Raw genomic sequence first — 23,711 nt, forward strand, 5'->3', positions numbered from 1 at the left:
AATATTAATTAGCTCTTACGTAAGTAGTACACCACAAGTTACCAATATTTGATGCTATTATTTGCTTATTTTTCTACTTCACGAGTAAAATTTCGCAATTGAAAGCTTGGTATAATGTAACTGTATCGATTGTAATTGTGATTTGTCGTTCATATCGTAGGATTTCACGATAAGCAGATTCAGTCACGTGTTGCCAGATGTGCATTTAATCGAGTACTACCCAAAAATTTCGTTTCAATAAATGCAGTTCTACTATAAATCCGAAGCAGATCATGTTTAATACTAAAAACAAAGAACATTACATTAAATTATTTTGAAACAAATCACTCGTCCTATATAAATATTTGTCACTCAAAGATTTAACCTCCAGTTATCTGATGCAAATAATCCAAACTCTTCGGCGAAGCTCTATGAAATCAGTGGAATTTTATCTGTGTGAACTTTGGAGACAAACAATGAAAAGTCACTGATTGTTTCCATTATCAATGACTGTTCGTTTGTACAAAAACGGCTCACATTCAGATAAGCGCTAGCCCAGACAAGTTTCAACAGAAATATAGTTTTAATTGGCTATTAACTAAAATTCTATTCCGACAAATAGAGCTCTACTATAAATCCGACACAAATCACAATTGATACTCGAATAAATTAAATAATCCTGAAACGAGTTACTCATCACCTACAAGTATTAAACATTCAAAGGGTTGAATCAGCACTTAGGTAATCCAAGTAACCCGAGTCTCCAGCCAACCTCACTCTACTCTACAGAATCTTGTATAGCGATTGTGGCTCGCGGAAAACTCGGTGCAAGAAGTCGGCGTATGTACAAGAAGAGGGTCGGCAGGAACGATCGGGGAGGCGGTGACCAATAAGGTCGGCGGAGAACGGATAAGAGTCCCGGAGTCGGAGAACGATGGACCGCCTCCTGGGCCCGTTCCCCGGGCCCGCCAATAGCTTCGCTCTTTCCTTTTAATATGCGAACACTCGCCGCCGTTCGATCGCCGTTCTCCTAATGAAAAAAACTCACGCTACCTACCGCCTAGGTGTTAGATTTCTGGTCACCGTCGCTGGACATTTCTGCTCGCTTGCGCTACGCCTTTCTTACCCTCGGCTCACGTCGATTCTACTTTGGTTTCCTCCTTTCGATCCTCTTTTTAGGTTATGGCTAACTTTGCGTTTCTCGGGACATCGTTTATGGGATATCGTGGCGGAGGTTAATTGGAATTAGTGTTTTATAGAATTGTCTAGAAACCGATGAGAATATGAGTATATGATATTCCGGGAATCGGGGTGCATTAGTTTGTTGGATGTTGGAGGAGCTTCGCGAAGATAATCGTAAATTTGGTAATGCTCTCGTCACGTAATTTCAATTTAAGTTATGACTAAGTCCTGGATCTTGAAACGTTGTTTATGGAGTGTCGTGGTTGAGATTAGTTGGTATTTGCGTCTTGTGGAATTGTTTCGTAGTTGATGACAGGATGAGTAATATTTGAGGGTTTTTGTAGTGGAGTACTAGCTTCTTTGAGGTTGACGAGATTTTGGGAAGATAGCAACTGATTTGGTAGAGTTTGTTGATTAGTCATTTTGTTTTAAGTATAATTGCTATTGTTTCATTTTTCTCGTCTTTCCGTCTGCGCTATTTCATCGAACTCTGTGAGGAATTGACCCTATAGGACCGTAATGTTTGCATGATCCTGTATACGAGGCAGATCAGTTGCATCCAAAGTACACGGCTTGGGCTGCAGATACGGGCCGAGTGTCGGACGTACTACAGGAAGGAGCCTAGGTGGATGTAGCACACGTGGACGTAGAGGAATGGCGAACGTAAATGTACGAGGACGATCGCAGACAACGAGCAGAAAAAGGGGGAGGAACAGGGGGACAAGGGGGTCAAAGTCGTGACCACGGTGTCGAGCTGGAAAAATGCAAAAAGGCGCCACCGTAACCTGAACAGAGACCACCGTATCACGTGACTCCCCTTCTTCTTTTGTTTTTTCCTCGAATTATTTCGGTCCTCTGCTTTCATTTCGTATGGCTCTTAGGTCTTACCCTCTTTGTTTAATTTCGTGTATTTTATAGTAGAATTTTTGAAAGTTCATTGTCTAAGCCATAAACAGTGGCAACTTTTCATGTATTATGAATTTTAAATATTTCTGTTGATAAACTAGTTTAAAACTTGAAGTTGAGTACTTCATCAAAGTGTGGTGAGTGTTTCGTTCTGAAAGTTAATTTAAAAACAAGTATCGCGTCTATGGAAAATATCTCTGAGTTGAAGTATAGTTTGTCTCTGCGTCGCACATATTTTTCAGATTGGAAAGATCCAAAAATTTCTCAAGCTTCCATCCGTTCTCAGAATTGAGAAATATCGTGATCATCGAATGACAAATCAATAACTACAGTAGTGCTTATTTTGAGAAATTTCAAGTAGTTATTTTTCGAAGCTGTACAGAAGTATCGAGATTGATTAAAAAAATTAAAAATGTAAAAGTTCATTGAATCACGAATCTTCTTAATTATCCCGGTACTTGTCCTATAAAGTCGTCGAAAAAATTCCTATAAGAACGAGACTAATAACCGTGTTAGTTTAATAGAGTTACCTAGATAATATACCGTAGGAGTTAACGAAGTAAAACTTGAATAATGAAGATCGTTACGCTTCGTTTCTAGAAACGTCAGATTTTTGGTACGATACAGTCTACAGATTTGAATATTTGTAAAATGTTCTCCTCTATTCTATCAACTCCATCATCTCGATCGTATCCTCACCAATTCATCAACGGTATCCCCACCATTCTTCATTCTTCTCCTCCATTATCTTTATCGTAATTGATCTCGATCGACTACCTAAACATTAACGTGTTAATATCTTCTCCAATCATCGAGTTAACAAATCGATCTCGTCTCTATCAAAAACAAACGAATGAGAAAGAAATCCCTGAACGTACAAGGCGACGATCGTTGCTATTCGCCGCGTGTTAAGATCGATCGCAACGCGTGTAACGACGCATCTCATTAACGCAAGCCGATACGAAGGAGAAGAGGAAGAGGAACCGGTCGAGGAAAGGTTATCAAGACATTATTACGATCCTTATACGCAGGATAATGGCCGATCAGGGAACGTGCTGTTCCCGGATTAACGAAGCTATTATTTGTTGTTTTTGTCGCACGTTCCTGGGATGAGATTCGCGCGTTTGCAAGACCGTTAAGAAGCTCTTCGTTTTATGTTCGAACGTTTTTGCACGGTTGGGTAATCGTATATGGTGATTGGGAAGATGTATTTTATTTTTATCGAGAGATAGTTGATCAGGTTGTTTTATATAATAGCAATTGTAGTCTTGGATCTTTTGTAGAATTTTTACACAATTCAATTTGTGACGGGTGAGATCTAGTTGAGATTGTTTTATATCACTGGGACCTTGAAATTCTTGTAGGATATTTTTAATATTTTAAATTCTTGTATAATTTTTATACGAATATAATTTAGAAATTTGATAAATGGTTCGATTAAATTTTCTTTGAATAAATTTTACTTTGATTTTATTGGAACGAATAGAAAATAAAAATGTTCAATTTATAGCCGGAAAGTTCGGTTAGATTCGTTTTACGTAATTTGTAAGATTTTTGTGAATTCAATATGGTAACTAAATTTAACTTAATCAAATGTTAACTAATTTTCACGAGAACAAAGGAAAATATAAAAGATATATAATAGTTTTTAACGATTGATTGATGAAATGTAACAGATAGTTTAAATGTTTATAAAAGTGGACGAGAAGAATGAATAGAAAAGAATAAAATAAAAGTCAACAAGGAGCGGATGAAAAATAAATAGAAATGAACGAATACAACATATTTAATAAGTTGGAGCAGTGCAAGGGTTGGAGAACGCAATAATTTCTGATTCGTAACACAAAGATCTAGCGTTGCTTGCTTCCGATGATTTACTAACCAGATAAGAGAGATAAAAATCAGAATCGAGACTCCATTCCCACGGCGTTCGTGGCTACAAATTATCGAATGCTCCAAGATCCGAGAAATACAGAGATTTGTGATCTGACTGCAAAATCTACACGTGCGCGGTCCCCCTCTGAATCACTATACTAGACACTTTCACCGTGTTCTACCATCGATATCCAAAATGTCGTTACCTACGATTTCTAACACGTTCTCCAAATCGCTTCAAATAATTAAGATAAATACGATAAATATGAACGAAAACGGTCATTGAAAATTTTATTTAAAGAACACGAAAAAAAATAATTAATATGAATTATTAATTCCTGACTTATATTATTGCATCATAGGCGGTATTTAATAATTTTACGTTTGAATTACAGTACTGAAATTCTACTCAAATTCTACATAAATTATCTACAACCTATGACTAAAAAGACGACCAATTATTAAAATCTAACACATATAAGCCGTACTCACAGATCGAAGTGGTTGACTATACTTTAAAATTTAACACAATTTTTTAAATCTCGGTTGATTTTATATATTTCTTCGTATCACGTGAATTTTGCGCAATTTTACACTTTTAGATTTCCCATAAGTGCATTAAAGTCCACATTTATGTAATTTCATCGATTTTCCCTGTTTCGTGGAGTCAACCGATTTGTCAAACAAGCAGCTTAAATAATCCCAAGAGCTCTCCACTATCCTCACTCCTACCACCCAAACGCGGCAAATCTCTTAACCGATCTCCGCCACGCATCGGGCATCAACGTCTCAATGAATCCCAAAATCCCCTCCCTCTGGGTCCCCAAAAGCGGCGGCCTCTTACGGTGGTCGAGAAGATTCGGGCCCACGTCCGGGGACACCGCGTGTTCCCTGGCTACCAAGCATGCATACGTATCTGTTAAGTCGACGTAATACCGCGAGCCGCATCATTATGTACTCCATAAGTCTCTGGGTCCTATCGTCTCTCCTCGTCTCGCTGTGTATTCGACTCCTCCGTTGCAAAAAAAAAAAAAAAAAAAAAAGAAAAAGGAGACCAGAAAAAGAGGTTCAAAGCTGGCAGACATACAGAGCGAGTATAAGGAAAGGGAGGGGAAGAGGGACGGTGAAGGAATATGGGGCCTTCTCGTTGTACCCGGATACAGTACGGGCCCTACAACCCCCACCGCCACCACCTCTGTTACCTATGGGTAGAGTGGTAGGGGGCAGATGCTGATGCTGTAGCACAGTGTAGCGTTTGCCAGAGCAGAGGAAGAGAAAAATGTATGTATGGGCAAGGGAAGGGGATGGAGGAAGGGGATCTCGGTTTTTCGCTCAGGGTCAGAGGCGTACATTAGAGATGGGATCAAGTATATCGCAAATAGGCTCGAATATGACTAGAAAGTTTCGAATAGATATCGTGGTATAGTTATGAAAGTGTATACTGCCCGAAATAGTTGAAGGATCGCTGCTATAAATTGAGAGTTAGGGTTGAGAGTAAATTAGGCAATGTAGTTATGATGTAAATTAGGTAAATGGGCTCAAATATGACTGGAAAGTTTCGAATAGGTAATAAAGCGTATTTATGGGCATATACGCGACTCGATATAATTAAAAGATAGCTAATACGAATTAAGAACTAGGGGCGAGATCGGATATATTGCAAATGAGCTCGGATATGTTTGAAAAGTTTCAAATAGGTTATACGATATAGTTATGAATATGTACTGAATACATATTGAAATTGATCCCATCCTAGCGTACATTAGCTTGATATAGTAGCTTGACGATCGACTGCATTTGTATATGTAGTAGTGTGGCCAACGACAGTACAATTTTCTATCCTGTGCTTAATACAACCGCTTGATCGAGGGTACGCGGCTGACACCGGGGTAACGAGATGTCAATGACGGATTTACGATGCATCCTTCACTCTTCCTGCCCTTTCACGTTTCCTCTTTTCTTCTTCTTCTTCTAAGTCTACTTTAATTAGATCATTTTTGTTATTGACTCTTATTCTTTTGTATAGTCGTTTGATTTTTTCCTTGGGCAGGGTGGTTGAGAAATATTTTTATTTTAATATTCCATCTTGAAACATTTGCGTCTTAATATTCAATCTTGATCGGTTACACTAAGAGAACCTTAATCAAGAATAAGTTAAAATGGGGAAGATACCAGGCTTAGAAACGCTAAAGTATAAATCAAGTGTACCTATATCTTTCGTACCTTGGTCAAATCAGTACATTCACACCGAGCATGTAGTAATTTGACAAATTAACATTAGTAGCATATATTCTTCTCTGAAGAACGAAGACGAAGACAAATTGTTGATTAGGCAAGAAAGAGAACGTATTGCCTAGAACAGATGCATATATCAAAGAAGGGATTATACCTCTAGTAAGAAAAAATGAAGTTTTTATTGAGATATAGAGGAAATTGTAAGGTATTCTCGACTGTATCGATTAATCAATTATAAAGTGTGACTTTTACGATTTAAAATTAATTAAAAGAATACTCGGAAAGATTTCAATAATTTACATAGAATATTCTTTGACCATATTTTTCTTTTTTTTCTTTTCAGAAAAAATCTTATTTTATTATATTTAATTAATACACGCTTTTTCTTACCTAAAACTTCTGAAATCCTTTAGAACCTAATTAAACGAATATAACATCACGCGCGTCCAAGAATTCAAGTCTGTCCAATGTTTAAAAATTGTATTACTGCATTTAAAACTAACAAATGTCTCGTGACTCGTGAATAGAAATATGTCTTATAATTTTAACTTCGAACCCTCGCTTAATCTGCAATTCCACCCCGCATAACTGCGAGCATATAGAAAACTAAAGCCGAATAGTATAGTAGAACCAAATGTCGTAGTAGAATAAACGGCCTTGACCAGGCAATATATTTAGACCTGTCAGAAAATTACAATGAAATTCATATCGAAATCCATATTTATCCTTCAAACTCGGCCACGTGAACGCGACTTCGTCACCATAGTGATATAGAGAGCAGAATGCTCGCGTGAATATTGCATGAGAGGGTCTTCTCTATTCGCGCTTACTGTTACACGAACGATCCAGATTTGGGGAAGTTGGATAGGCGACGGCCAATTTTGTAAGGCCTCGTGTCGCGTTTGGTAATCCGGAAGTGATTACACTACGACGTATCGGCGACGCGACATTTATTCACGACGTACATAGAATATCCGATCGGTTAAAACGGCAGATGGACCTCGAGTAACGACGTTCCACGAGAACGAGAAGGTCGAGAAAGAGTTTTCGCGTGGCTTTTTTGCGCAACGGAATCCTCTATTTATGCCGATCGACGTTGACGACCGTGGCTTTTGCCACGTGCCTCTTCCTCACCTTGTTTTATTTTATTTCGCTCGTTTATTTTTTCATGTCTCGTAGTTTGAAGTATTAGATATCGGGTATTTTTATGCATACGTGTACTTTCTAATATCTTCAGGGATATTGACATATACAGTGAATTATAAATTAATCGCATATTGATAAACTTATAGCTTAGTTAAAATAACCTTGTTGGAATACACCATCTGTTTTTTGAAAATTGAACAGTAATCGCATTACGTAGATAACGTAATTGACAAATTTATAAAAAGTGGACTCGATCAATTCCGCTTCTAAGATGCTCACGTATCAATAAGAAATAAGAAAATCAAAATCCATCTTTGATAATTGCCTGTTATTTTACTATATAACGATGGTCTGATTGGCTGGAAAAGCAAAGATTATACATTACAAAATTATATTTTTATTGAATATGAAATATAATTGACACGCTATCCGACGACAAATCAATATATCTACATAGATTGAACTACAACATGTAGAATATACAACGATCATCTTTCCTATACTTATTTTCTATCAGTAGAATCTCTACCTTCATGTTCGACATAATTCATTTGAAATATTAAAAAATACCTGTCTTTTTAACTAATTAATTCCTATCGTAATGAGATACAGGAATAACAATGATAATTGGACCTAGAACGTCGTTTTAAATGATCATAAACGCCTGTATCTTTGCAGATCCGACGAGGATGATCCTAGCGGATGTAAATATAGAAGGCTGGAGAACGAGAATGTACAGGACAAAGAAAGATTTGCGAGGTGAGTGTCAGGCTCGACGTAACTTGCATGCTGTTCGCCTTACGATAAATGAGAGGGGTCGGTGAACGGGTTAAACGTCTCCCCTTTTTTTTTCGTTGGAAAAATGCGTCCTTTCCTGAGCCAAGGGATTTTTGCGAGTAGACCATTTGCATACCGAACATAGAGCACTTGTTCTCTGGAAATTTTCAACTAGAAATCTGCTGATGAACAGAAGTATTATATTAGTGGGATTTAAATAATGTTAGGCAAGCTTTAGAAATTAACAAATTTTTAATTTAAAAACAAGGATTGGTATTTAGTAAAATTCCTGTTAACTTATTAGAATTTTCTATGTGATTCCATCAGCAAAAAAATGTTGTCTTTTATAAAAGAACGTTTAATAAGCCTCTTAATTAAAATTCTATCAATGCATTCTGATGGAATTCTGACATCGATTTATTTAAAAAAAAGTACTTATTTGGTACTTTCTTCTGCTGTGTGAAGCTTCGTACACTTAGTTCTAAGACTCAGAAACGCCAAAAAAGCTGAAACTATCCAAGAGCAACTAGTTCCCTCTGTTTTATAACAATCTATATTTGCATTTGATAAAAGTATTAAGTGAGAGAGAAGCACAATATAACCAGTGTATATATAATGTAAAAAAACTTGAGATTATCGAAGCAGTTCGTCTTCTTGGTTTCGTAATATCTTTATTTCGGCTTGACGAAAGTATTAAGAAAGAGAGAAGCAGAGACAAAGGGAGGACAAGTCTCCTTCCTGATACTGATGGAGGAGGGCATTGTTAATTCGTCTCACGAAATCCTGGGCCAATATGTTCCACCGGTACACCCTGTACATGGCCAGCCAAGTACGAAGATACATACATACCTACATGATACCCGCCAATGTGAGTCGATAGCGGAATGGGAAGCCCTCCAGGCTGCTCCAGCGTGGGAACACGGGCCACTTATACGCGCGCAGCGTTCGCATAAGTCCCGTCCGCGGCGAAGACACCGAGGATCTCGATCTTGCGACGCGATACCACCGTTGACACGCCAGGATCCATCGAAATGATATACGACGAGCGATCGATATTATGCCGAACTGTTTGACTACAGGAGTGCTGTTGCGTTTCAGGAATAACAGATGGGTTCTGATGAGTTTGACTCTGTTTGCGTATACATACATACACGTAGAAAGGTGAAAAATGAATTGTGTTAGAAAAGAGGATGATAGATATTACGTCAGACTTCTCGTCTAGAGAAGCGTTGTAAATTTTCAAGAATGGGTATTGATGGGATTTTGGAAGAGAGAGATCGATATAGGTTGGTTAAGGTTTGAACATGTTTGTAGATGCAAGGTTGAGTATAAATTGTATTGGGGGAAAAGGTGGTAGGTTCAGGCACATAGACAATAGAAGTGTCGTTGGTTTTAAAAAGTAACATACGTTTCACATAATATATAATAAATTGGTTGATATATGGGGTTGTTTGAATTAAGTTCGAGCATGTTTGCATGCATGACGAAGGTTGAAAATAAAGGTTGAGATGGATATATCAAATCTCTCGACACAGCAACTCTTTAGATCTCAAATCCTTCAACTCTATACCCTCGTTCTTCAATTCAAATCTCCCACGCCAACTACAAACTTGTTCTTCAGCAGCAATTTTTCCAAAGGAGAAACTACTCTTCGCTCAGAGAACAAAACGAAAGTTTACTTTCAGAAAAAAAAAAGGGAAGAAAAATCAAAACTACCACCTACAACTGACTGAAGTTCTAAAGAAGACATAACTTCCGTTCGAAAGAACTGGATGCAGCATCACCATCGCAAATTCTCGATGCAAGGGTATACTCGCGGTGGACAGACCTTCGTCTGTAACCGCGAATTTGCGTCGGAACCGCTGTATTTTACATTCGCCCCGGCACCGGGGCAAACTAGGGGGGTGTAGTGATTGTAGGCATGGGCCACTGTACGTACGCGTTTCATGGAAAAGTTGCGGCGGCGGCGATGTCGCGGCCGCTCGGATACCTCACTTTTAACGTAATAACGCAATTACCGCCTCCCGCCGCAAGGCGTACAACCCTCTTATCCTCCTTCACCCGGTGAAACAGGCCCGTCCACCCGCCTCCACCGCCATTTTCTTCCTTTCGTTGAGTTTCTCCTCGGTTTTCGGCGGCAAGGTCACCGCGATAAACCGCGAAATCCGCGATGAGGTTAGTTTCTAGTTGGTTTCTCCGTCTGGAATTTTTTAAGAGAATTTTTTAAGACCGTATAATTAAAGAGAATTAAAGGATTTTTACATATAATCGTTCCTTCTTTCTTTCTTTTTTCTCTTCGTTTGTTTGTCGGATGAGAATTTTTAATACTGGAATTAGTGGGAATGTGGGTGTTTGTGCATTTACAGGAATCTCAAAATGCTGAAAATGCGCATGGTGTATACGATACGCAAAAATAGAAATGTTGTACTTGCTGTGATATCTAGTGGATGAAATAAATTTCCGTTGAAGTTTCATTTCTTTGGTTACATTTACGAAAATGCGAATTTATAGAAATTGTTGTCATTGTCTAGCGGTAACTGAATGGTAATTAAAAGCGCGTGAAACGGAAGAAATGGAGGGAATAGAGCGAGGAGCGATGAAGGAGATAAAGGGAGAAGAGATGGTTAGAGAAGGAGGAAAAGAAGAAATAAAAAGAAAAGGATAAAAAGAAAAGCATATATTGATAATATGAATATAATATAAATAGGTATGTTCGTATTATGAACTATCGATACTTGTTTATGAACAGTTTCTTTACAACATTTCCATTTAAAAAGACAGAAATTCGAAAGAATCATGACGGCGTTTATAAAAAGCAGACAACGTTTTGAGATGCACTTTCGATGGAAGTCATCGACACGATACGATCTTTCCGACCGCACGGAGATAGTACAGAAATATTTGAACTATGAAAATATAAATGAAGATTCGCCGATGGAAATGATTTTGCGAGCTGGTTATAGTCATTAGATCCTGACGGTCTTCCATTACCCGTAATGTCAGGCCTGTTCCTGCCAAGCATAATGGAATTATAAGACGATCTGCTCGTACAGTTAATGGCGGTCAATGACAAAACGAATAAAGAGTCGAGGGAACCTAAAAATGAAGAACAAGAGTTTTAAAATGTCGTTAACCTCCTGTAACCAGATTTTCCTTTGCTTATAAAAAGAAGAATAAATCATCTCTCGTTATGATTTTTAATAATCAAAATAAATAACCATTTAGGTTGTGCTTCTTTAGTTATGTCCATCAAGATAAAAATATGAAATTAATAAAAAAATGAACAAATATAAAATTACGAATAACCACTTAGCATAGTGGAATCAACTTCTGTGTACATTTATAGAGTCTCGTACAGGATTGAATTAATAACAATTGACGTTTTATACCCAATAATTACTACAATATTATCTCATTAAAAAATTATTCTATCATGTTTAAAGAGTATTATTACTTGAAAAGATTATTATATATGCATGTGCAAGGTTAAAAAAGGACTATTGGAAAGATCATTGGTTGACTTACGGTTGCACAGCAGTAAACCCAAGACAGGAGAAAATTTATCGTTCGACACTGGCCAAGATTATAACATCTTCGTTCGTAAATGATTTAAAGGGCACTCAACGGGTCGCATATTCGACGTGAAATTGCCTATTCCGATGTTCTATTATTTTATGAGCCGGTTTATGTTTGCACGAACTTCAGACACGACTGCTGGCCACCCTTTTCTTCTTAATCGCAATCTTTTCTTTTCTAAAACTATTTAAAATTGGTTGTGTTATCGGTGCTTGAAAGAGAATTCAAAATTATTCAAATGGCAAAGGAGAATTGGTATAATTACAAGAACTAATTAGACACTGACATTTGCGTTTTCCGTTCAATCATGGTGCCCTATTTTGCCAGATAACGTTGAACCGTAACCATTTTATCAGCAGGACCAAACATGATACTGATTTTTTTTTAAATATAGAATTCCAAGAAAACGTTATTACAGATATTCCCCAATTAATCCATTTTGTTTACTAAACACTATATCATATCATTCGCTGTTCTTAGGAAAATATGTCAGAATTAAATATCTTTATCTACTTAATTATTTTATCATACAGATGTTCTTAAAGTTACATGAAAACTACGTTTCAGCAATAAATTTACTTTTATATTTATCATGAGATAGTAAACATGTAAAATGTACATAACAGGACGAATTTTAAATTAGTAGAAGTACCATTTTCACTCTAATGTCGTCTTTATCATCGAAATCCTAATCCTGAGAGAATTAATCCTCAACGATGAAAAATTGTTAAGTACCGTCTTCATTTTGTTACCAGTCGAATTATCCAGTTTCCAATAGTAGAAAAGGACAGTTGATCGAAAATTCTTAACCATAAAAGAATTAACGCCAAGGGAAAAAAGGGCGCGAAATTATCATTCTCACTCGAACATCGTCGTCAAATCTCCAACGAATAAGAGAAAGAGAAGGAAGAAAAAAAATCGAACTTCCGCGAAACGAATATTCAGAGCCATTAAGCATTCGGAATATTAAGATTTGGCATAAATCAATCGGTGTCTACAGCTCGTTAGCATACGTCCACAGCCGGAATATATTCCATAACGAATAGGATCGCATTAAACGTTCTTCGATCGATTCATAATTCATTTCATTGTTCGAACAGGAGGGTGTACGTAAGTTCTATCGACACGCCGGCGGACTCGATCGTTAGACGAATCCATAATTCACATACGGACATTGTCATTTATAGGATTGCCTCGTAATACCGAGCGTATCGATGATGACTCGAAACGATCTCCTACGCGATCTCCTTTCCTACCGTATCTATACGTGAATTTCTCTATGTATATGTTTGCAGGTGTATGTTCGCGTGTGTCGAGGAACTCGTTTTTTCCCCCTTAGAACGATTTTATGTGTGCGGTACGTGCATTTCAGTGCCGACTTTGTATCATCGTAATGCACAGATCGATATACTGGGTGGTAGCTTTTTTGCTATACCTCTTTGGCTGCTCTGATGCTTTAAATGAATATTTTGCAGGCTTTGAAGTAGTACAGCTAATGATTACTGTATGACAAGTTTAGAGGAAAAGCGTTACAAACGACAAAATCGTTGATCCTGTAATCTACACCTGCTTCTACACCTGTAGAAATGAATAATGTAGGTTTTGAAACCGTACACTCTTCATAACACTGTGTGTGTGACGAGTTTAGAGGAAAAATGGTACAAATGACGAAATCCTTGATTCTTTAACACCACACCTGTACCACCGAAGATAATTATTATTCGAGTGAGTTGAAAAGTAGGCAGCTCGACTTTAGTTCTTGGTAGTCTTAGTATTTCTTCCGTCTTTCATTTTTGAAGGATACGAATAAATCGTGATCGAAGTACGTCAAATTAACGCGATCGATGCAAAGCTATGACAAAAATGACCGATTTTTCAACATTTGAGAGAACTTGAAAAATTCTCTAACTTATAAGAATGTAAAATATAAAATCGTGTTAACGCGTACATACTAACGATATTGAAATTGAATACATTTTTTTTTATTCACTGGAAAGTTGATGACGAAATTAACATCACGTTGAAACGTTAAAATAATACATTCAAAATTTTCTTTTTTACTCTTAACTTTTTCATGACTAGGAATTTACTTTTCAAATCCTAAAAGCAAAAGACACATGAAAATTGAAAAACACTGGAAACATAGGAAAATTGAATCGCAAAGGGATCCACCGTAAAACGTAAGCAACATTTGATCTGCCCACCCTGTATAGCGTTCGCTGGACCCACGGAGCGAGCGGGCAACTTCGGAACGTCTGACCCTTGACCCAGGAGGTTCCCTCCGTCCTGCTCTCGTTGGATCGCGTTCCTCTTCTGCCCCTTCCTCCTCTTGTGTTCTTCTACCGTCCTGCACGGTACAGACTCTGCTTTATACTTGCGCTTTAAGCGTCCTGGCCTCTTTTAAATAGCGGCCCTTGCGCTGCTTCGACTTCGAGGCCCCACGTCGTCGAGGGCAGCGTTACCGATTCCAGCCGACAACTCTTTCTACGAAATGGATGGGAGAAAGCGCTGAAAAGTTGGGATATATGTAGAATATAGAAGCTACCGAGATTTGACTGATTTTGGCGTATGGCGAAAGAAAGCCTCTTTTTTTTCTTGAGAATTCAGGCGTGAGGAAGTCAAAAGTTAAATGATTTGAAATTGGTGGGATACGAGGAAGGGATTTCGTTCTTTATGGAGATTGTGAGTAAGCCGACGAAAATGGAGGATTTGGAGAAATCGTCGGTCTTTTTGAAAATTGGCAGAAGAGGAAGATTGCTTTGGGTTTCTATAGTATTGCAATTGATATGTTTTATTACTGTTCGTGGCATGGAAAATCGTAGAATTAAGCAAAGTTATGCAAATTGTAGGAATCTTCTGAAATGCTTTTTTCTTTCTTAAGGAAATGTTGCGTTAGGGAAATTCACAGAGCATACTCTAGAATATGTTTTAATAGAATTTTCTGGAAAAGTTGTTGAACTTTCTGAAAATGATAGCAAGCGAAAGATTCTTTTAATCTCTTGTGATTTAGATACATTATTAGCGTTCGCTGTATGAATATTCATAAAATAAATTTGTTGTCTCTTAATTTTATAGAAGCATTGCCAAATTTCCGGTATTCTTAGCCTTTCTAAAAATTGAAGAAAAAGAAATTGAAACATTTGTAGTGCTATCGAGGAAGAGACCCAATAATTATAGCTTCCCAGTTATATTTCACACTAAACTACCTTAAAATCGAGGATTTGGTGTCTTCAAAACCACAGAGTATGTGAAACTAATTACGTTACAATAGAAGTGCTATCGCCGGCTTGGTCAGAGCAAGCTTTTGTACATGGAACAAACTGGAGAACAATTTTTCTGGTGCGAGGTCGCGGTGTTTCAGACGGGGTGGACGTCCTGGACGCGGAACTTAACGAGAGGTCAATGTTCACGACACGAAGACATCAGCCTCACGTCAACTTCAGCAATATTTCACTCGAGAGTCTCTTTGTCCGATCGACAAAAAATGCAAACTGCTCCTCCTTAAAGAATTTAGTAAACCGTAGTAAAACGTTGAACAGAACACAAGTTCTTCAAACTATTTTCGTTGAAATTAGAACAAGACAACATTAGAACTTTACGTATGAAACGAGAAATTAAATCTAGTTAAACTCTTCATAGATATATATCATTCGCATAGAGGTTTTAATAAAAAGATTCGTAAAAGATCTATAAATATAAAGAGGTTAAAAGAATTATGTAACTAGAAATATTAAATAAACTGCAACAAAGAAAAGAAGCATCGTAAATTAAAACTACTTTCCTTGAAATCGAGAAGAGTCCTTACATATAAAATAAAAAATCAATTACAGCTAAAGTTTTCATCCAAAGACGTTCAAAGAATTAAATAAAGATACATAGAAATTAAAAAATTCAATAAACTATAGCAAAAAAGTTTAAGAAAAAGCATGATGAACTAAATGAAATTAGTTTCGACGAAATTTCAGATATGAAACGAAAAATTAATTATAACAATACTTTTTACAGATATAATGGGTTATAAGTCAGACATAAAGATTACAACAATTAAATGAAAAAATATAACTAGAGTTAAATTATAATAGTCAGGTAAATATCATCCCCAATCACGTTGGATACGATGAAAAAAGAGTAAGAGTTGATCGAATCTAGAGTCGGTTTGCACGAGGGAGAACGAAAGCTGGGAATCTGAAAGTGGAATAAGCACGGGGTAATAGTTCCTGATGGACCTGGAACGAGATGGAGGGTCTTATCTCGCGAGTAGACACAAAAGGAAGTTCTCTACCCCATAGCTGAGAGAGAGTCGCGATAGTTGAGCCAAGGAGAGAAACATCCCGGATACACCCGGGTCTAGAAAATAAACGAGTTCATTCATGTATTTCAAATTGCCTTTAATCTTCCGCAGTGTGCCTCTTCCATCCACCGAGAAACGACCTTGGTTACTTAATAAGAGGGAAGTCGTGCTCGGAAATTCTCACATTTGATATGAAGCTTTGCAATTTTTATAAGTCTACGTACATTATGGAATTTTTATTATTATTATTTTGCTTCATATTAGCAGCGAGGAATGAGAAAAATTTTATTTTAAGGGAAAATTCATATTGCGGAATTTTGATAAATCAATTTCATAGAATTTTTCCTATTTCATTCTTATTATTTCTTTTATATTAGTAGTAGAAAATGAGAAGAATCGTGTTTGAAGAAAGAAATTATCTTAAAGATTCTTTCGTTGTATATTCGTAATCTTCGCTTTGAAATTCTCATAAATCAATTTTATTGAATTTTTACCATCTTGCTTTTTTATTTTAATTGAAAAGTCACCCTGAAAAGTTCTCAGACGTACTCTCGTTTCTTCTTTCTCGATTTCCAATCGTAAATACCACGTTAACCTAGTCCTCCAAAATTCATAATAAAACATGTCCCCTAATTTCTGTGTTACATATTTTTCTTACTGATAATGATTACTTACAATGTTATAAACACGTATCTATCTATATTTTGCAATGAGCTTAGTATGAACATAGAATCTCAAGAAATGGATAAAACAGGGGATGTTTCCAATAAATTTCATACGTTTCATTCTCGCGACGTTGAAAGTCGTTTGTTGCTCGTCCTTGTTGTGTGGTACGTTCGACTGAAATTATCAGGAATTAAATGCCATTAAATTTACGATTGCTCGCCGACAATTACCGGTCTATAGAAAGCGGAGAAAAGACGCGCGCCGTTATTCGCGCCGGTTACCCTCTGGTAGCGGTAATAACAGGGGAGGCCTGAAATTGTGGTTTCACCCGATACCCCTTTTCTCGATGGGAGCATCGTTTCAGAATTTATTGGCTGCATTGATCACTAATACCCTTATCAATGACGTCGCCAATCAATGGAAACGCACGTCCCATCCGTGAATAGTTTTCTTAATGTTCCACGCACACTCGTGCTTCCATTATGGAAGCAGATGTATGCATATGCATATCGTATTTTTGAATTGTAGAAATCTCTCTCTAGATCTCTCTTCTTTTCTTTATGTTGATGGACGCGTTTTGAAAGATTTGCTGAATAGAAGTTTAAGGGTAAACAGCTTTTTTTTTAGCTTAAACACTTTTTAGTTTTTTTTTCAATTTCCAATTATTTAAAGGATTTGGGGATGGAATAGTTCTCTTGAGACATTAAGACTTTTAATACCTTTTCTTTGGATTTTTTAATTCGGAATAGTTTGCAGATTTTGTGAACGAAAGTCTTAAGGATGATTAATCTTCTTAAGTCCGAACTTTTTAACGTCTCTTTGTACTCCTGATTAAATGAACTAATAAGCGCTGACATGTTGCGTTACGCTTTTCAATCATCCAACCACGACGACTCGTGCGTTAAAGTCTCCTCTGTCTATCCATTATCCGCACGTTTCACCGCCTGAAAATCGCACAATACAGAGCGGCGTAGTATTCGTATCTTGCACCTCTAAATCATGGAAACGAACCACACGCATACGATTGGCGTCATGCGTTTCCATAATCGACGGAATCGTATTCACGGTCAAGTTTCTTTTGCAATCGCATAACAGAACGCTGGAAGGGGCGTGTGCTAAGGATACTGGGATTAATTTCGTGCTTGTATATAGGTGGAGAAATTTTTTGTTGGTTCATATTTATCAATAATTGAGTTTTGAAATAGTAACGTTAGTTTTACTTAATTAAGATATTAATAGAAATTAGCTTGTCATTTTATTTCTATACTAAAGAAAGATCTAGATTTTTGTTTACTAAAATTTCATAAACATCTGGAGTACATTTTCGTCACGAAAAAAGAAAAAAATCGATACATTTGTTGTATCTATCTATCGTTCAGCGAACTATGCAATTACCTTGGTTTTGTCTTGCGTCTTACTGTAGGGAGAATCATTGCGAAATTGAACGGCGGCGGCGGAACAAGATGACCGCCTATATTACCGAATTGTCCGACATGGTGCCGACGTGTTCAGCCCTCGCCAGGAAACCGGACAAATTGACCATACTCAGGATGGCGGTCGCCCACATGAGAAATCTCAGAGGTAAGTCCCTTTCTTATCTCCTATTGTTTTTCGTATTTGAAGAAAATAAAGGGGACACTAAGGACGATGATAATACGAAACAATTGGAAAATTTCTTAAATTCTTTTGATAATTTTCTGGCATTTTCTTACGCTGATAAACATTTATTGAAAATTTCAATCCAACCAAATAGCCTAGTTTATGATCAAATCCAATGTTTTATTACTGTTCCAAGTTTTTAAAAAATTCACAAAAATGTCGAAACACTTGTTGAATTCTCGTCTACATTACACGATCATTAAGTCAGACGTTGTAAAGGCTTTTCAGGAAAAATAAAAATTTGTTTCGTAAACAGTCATTAGCAAAATTTCGCTCAAAGCGTAAATAATATTAATTGTAATTATAAATTTCGTCACGTTTCTCTTACTCAATATCATACTATAGATATTTTTATATAAAAACGTTAAAAAAATCCGGGCGATATTTGTTGCGACTGTTTATAATGATTCTTATCGTATTTTGTAATTTCTTGTTCAACTTATGAATCATGGAAGATAAAGGTTAGTTTACAACATCTTCTGCAGGATATTAATGGTCCCTGACTCGCTCGATATTTCCAACCTTTCATATCGATAGCTGCGAAAGAATCGAATAAGCTGTACGGAGCGTAATTCAATCGGTCCGAGTCAAAGCTTAAAGATCGCGTTGCCAAAGTTATTTTACTGCTCGTGACGGATAACTCAAACATCGACGATGCTTAATCGTCACGTCCCGCATTGAACTACTTTGTTTCTTATCGGACAGCCAGTTACTCGTTGAAAATTTTTATTTTCCTGTGTAACAATTCTGTAACTTGTGTTTATTTGAAAAATAGTGTCATCAAAAAAATAATTGACTACTAAAACTACTTTTGACAATGAATTATTATTCTATATGATATTATTGTAATTGAAATAACATAACAAAAATTAGTAGATAGATACAATTACATCTTTATCCGAATGAAAGTCAACATCAATATTGCAAAAGTTTCTTCAGGTTCTTGATATTAGGTTGCTACCTAATACACTAAAAACATTAAAAATAATTCTGATTCACTGAATAATCCAACTAAAATCTACTCTACTCCTACCAACCAAGAGAACCATCCATCCCATCGTAACTACACTTGCAGATACTCGAGAAGTCCAATTTTGAAGCTATCACTCGCAAACTCCAGCTGAAACAATTATCCTAAAAGAACAATGCCTGTATACGCTATTTCCAATAACACACCAAAGGTATTAAAAATGATTCTAATTCACTAAACAACGCGATCAAAACCTACTCTACTCTTGTTAACCAAGAAGACCATCCACCCCATCAATCTTCATCGCCAAAAGAAACACTAAGAACAATCAACCTTAAAAATATACTTTCAGATTACTCTATAGTAACTTTTACATTCCAGTTTGAAACTGAACCTCCCATTCGGAACACAATCATTCTGAAAGAACCACAACGTCTTCATAATACAAGAAGTCAGAGTAAGCAAGGGGATGTCGCTTGCGGCACGGACACAGTGGGTTCTTTCTTTACTCGCGTCTCTTTCTCCGCGGAGAAAATTCATCCGGCCGAGTCGCACCGGAACGGTCGTAATTCACCGACGGTTTCGTCGTGTGCTGGGTCATATCGAATGCAGAAAGCGCGATATATGCTTCCGGTGCAAGAATGGGTGGAGTTGCCCCGTCGGCTATCCCTTTAGCCCCGGCTCCCTTCTATGATGCGTGCACACACGCGTTCGTTCATACGACCTCTCTTTACCTCTTACTCTGTCTCTCTTTCTCCTCGTTTTGTTGGTGGATCGGTGTGCGTGCCGTGATTCCAGCTAAGTATTGGTGGTGCGTCGCATTGTTTATAGCCACTTCTCCTCTTTCCCGACAACGCGGCCGCTGAATACAAATTGCTCGAACCGGAGAGCTTCTCTCCTGTTCTTGCCTCGTTGCCTGTCTCTCTATACAATCTTTACCTACTGGGAGGAGAGAGGCGATCGCCTCCGGGATACGTAGCTCGTTCGCGCGCGTACACGCACCCACCCTTCGGCCAGGACGCGGTGCATCCACGGTGGGACGTCCAAGAGACGCTTTTCTACGGAGTTTTCCTGCTCTTCTTATTTTATTTTTTTTGTTTGTTTGTTTGTTTGTTGGTTTATTGAACCAATATATTTTTCGATAGTTTTGATAAACCAATACACATTTACAGAAAACCTTGTTCGATTCCAATTGACGTGTAGAGTTTCCTTGCTCTTTCTCTTTCCTTCTCTTGCTATTTTATGTACCAGTATATGTTTTACTGGTTTTACTAAACCAATACACTTTACCGAAGGTTTTATTCAATTTTGATTGATGGTTTGATACGTTCGAACCTGATGACGTCAAATTACGTCTTCTAATAACAGGCCACAGTTGACGTAAAAGTACGTGTTCTCGTAACAGACTACAATTGACGTAACATTACTTCTTTTTGTATGGTATTACTTATTGTAGCTAACGTAGAATTAAGATTGGCGTAAGTTGTTGTAGGTTACACCTGGCGTAACATTACGCCGCTTCGTAAAACGTAGCGGGTTATCATTGACGTAATATTACGTTTCTTCGAAAGTTATAACTGATACACGTTAACGTAGAATTACATCCTTTCGCAAAATATAGTTAATTAACACCGATGTAAAATTACATTGCACTATGAGGTACGAAGAATGAAAAGATTCAAAGTATGTAATACTAGTAACAAAAGTGTGTCCAGTTAGTAGTTTGTAGCGAAAGAAATTTAAACACAAATAGGTGTTAATGATTGATTTCTCTTGAAGTTTTATTTTTACTGGATGATTGGCGATTTACTAATAAGAATTATTTCTGTGAATCGATAGATCGTATCAGCTTCCGGTGTCTGTGTCCCATACTGTATAGGAATTAAATTCCAATGAAACTTAACAATGATCAGAACAACAATTCTAACAAATAGAATATAAATTCCTTCCATTCCGTTTCTAATAACTACCACAGAGAAACACGTACTTAAGTTACTGAATGGCTTCATCGGTGAATGGGTTACATTATCAATCATAAATTTACTCTTCGGTATCCTTCTACTAAACGTCATCATCGTTTCTTTCACTTTACACTCCATCATCAATTACTCCATCATTCGACCTATCAAAAGATGTGTCAAACACAATCAATATCTTTTCCTTTATCAATCCAACCATAAGTCTTCAATTTTAGTATCGAACTCTCTCAAAACTTCATCACGTATTTTCCTCTTCAACAATTCAATCGAAACATTCCACAGTCCATCCATCTATTCGCTTAAACATATTTCAGCATAATCAACATTATTCCCTTATGAACTTTGAATCATAAGAACAGAACCACAGATGCTCGATTCTAGTATTCAATTTTTCCAACACCTCGCAACGTGCTTTCCTCTTCAACAAGCCCGTATAAATAAAAACGCTAGCCCGTACACATAAAATGAAGATGAAAGGCGTACTAAAACCACCTCTAGGAACATGTTTCGCTAGATAGGTCAAGGGGAGCATCCGCGTCTTCTTTCGATGGAAGGAAACCGAGTAGAATCACGGCGGCATTAATGTCCATCGAAAGACCGTTCCTCTACGTGGAAGGTAATGGTAACGAAGGTCAGCCGGGGTCTTCCATAGATCTTGTTTGGAAGTCGTTAAAGTACCTCTTCCCGGAATTTCTCCGTATATCGGGGTAAAGATCGCATCGCGACCCTCTCTCTCTTGTTGTTTCTTTCTTTCTCCTTCTACCGCTTCATGCTCGCGGGATCCTGTCCGCTTTGCAATTCCGATCTTGCACCTCGATAGTTACCTACGCTGCCGAGTTGCCCCGTCCTCATTTTTGGTACCACGCTTCTTCCTTCTCCCTTCCTCTTTTGCTTGTTCCCCTCCGTCTCTTGCTTTAAGTTGGCGCTTCTTGTTGAATTTAAAAGATTTTGTCGTTTAATGTTGTCCTCGAAGGTCTGCGAAGGAAGACGCTTTTTGTAGTTCGTCTCGTATAAATGTTGGGTCGCGGGTAAATTATTATTCGCCGAAGCAAGAAATAAAGCATAGAAACGAGCCGCTTATTTGCCAAATCGACGAACTCAACAAAATAGAAGGTAGAGAAAATTGGTGAAATTGATGTAAGATAAGAGTGCTTAGAATTTCAAAGATAGCAAAAAGCGGAGTTTATCGCTTTGAGCTGTGAACAGTAATACGTAATTTAGCTCTGGAAAGATTGTCACTCGGGACGACGCAATCGTCTCATGTTTTTTCTCTCTGAACTCTGATTCTTATTATAATTCTCCCTCCATTCTTCAATGATTCGAATCAGAGATTTAGCAACGAGTTAAAGATTTCACACGTGTGATACTAGTTCTTGCAATTTCCAAATGGTGTCTCAGTTTGTTTGTTATAAGTATTCTAGCATAAACATTAGTTTTCAGTTTTCATGATTTCTTAGTCTCATGGTTTTGATGAAAAATATATCGAGGGAAATAACGCGACGAGATTTGAGGCAGCTTGAAGAAGTTCTTAAGTGGGTCTTATAGTAGTCTTATGTGGGCCAATGACCCTCTGTAGAATTATAAGCGGCATGTGATAGATGAGGTGAATATTATGTGATTAGTATATGCTGTAAAATAAAATGATTTAACTGTTCCTGAACATATTCTGATCTGTTTTTAATTGCTCGTATTAATAATGAAGTATTAATAGCTCACGTGTAATCGTCTGAATTTGGAACTACATTTGATTCCTTTTGTACCAGTTACGTCGAATATCGTAGGATTCAACTATTACAATTTTTAATAAGAAAAGGACATTTCATTCGAGTGGACACACTTCGAAAAAGAACGCCCGATCTACACATGGAGAAGTAGTGGCACGTATCCATGGACAAGCATTCGTTTCGCTTGAAAAATGTTACTCGTTACACGTGCATTCGATGTCGAACGACCAGGTAGATCCCTCGATCGATACGGACCATTTACATCAAGCGCGATATAAAAGTTCAATCTTCGTCAAAGAAAAAACACGTGCCTTAAAGGAACAACTAATTTTCTCTTTCGAAAGGCTAATTCTAAGGTTAAAGTTACACCAATCCTTCAATACCGAAAATTAATATCTTCATTAACTAAGAATAATTCCAAATCCAATATGCTTTGTTTCTTTAAACAAAACACTTCTATTAAGAAAATCTTAGTTATAGTAATAAATTAATTTCACGAATAAAATTGGAAATAAAATTAAGTAATTTTACAATAAATACACTACAATCTACAGTCACAAATGTGCTGCAAATTTATAAATAAAAATACAAATAAAGTAAATTTATACAAATCAAAAATATAAGTCACTTGAATACTTTCTTTGATTAATTATTAGGTTGTTCCAAAAGTTTCTTTCGTTTTATAAGGAAATAATAGATGCAGAATATTTTTTGTTTTATATTATTTCATTGAATTATGTATGATC

At 37.1% G+C, this 23,711-nt stretch overlaps 1 protein-coding gene across 8 annotated transcripts in view; it reads left to right on the forward strand.

Moving 5' to 3' along the window:
• The window catches only part of LOC126873617 (aryl hydrocarbon receptor nuclear translocator homolog), a 46,985-nt gene that overhangs the window by 17,207 nt on the left and 6,067 nt on the right, over positions 1 to 23,711 (forward strand). For 6 of the 8 annotated variants that reach the window (XM_050634673.1, XM_050634676.1, XM_050634675.1 and 3 more), the window contains 2 exons: positions 8,002 to 8,081; positions 18,053 to 18,214. In XM_050634673.1, coding sequence (XP_050490630.1) covers positions 8,002 to 8,081; positions 18,053 to 18,214 — 242 coding nt within the window. Of the gene's footprint in view, positions 1 to 8,001; positions 8,083 to 18,052; positions 18,215 to 23,711 lie in introns of all 8 variants that reach the window. The other 2 variants (XM_050634674.1, XM_050634669.1) reach the window with 1 other exon arrangement.

This window comes from Bombus huntii, chromosome 15 (assembly GCF_024542735.1).
Source record: "Bombus huntii isolate Logan2020A chromosome 15, iyBomHunt1.1, whole genome shotgun sequence".
Taxonomy (NCBI): Eukaryota; Metazoa; Arthropoda; class Insecta; order Hymenoptera; family Apidae; genus Bombus; species Bombus huntii.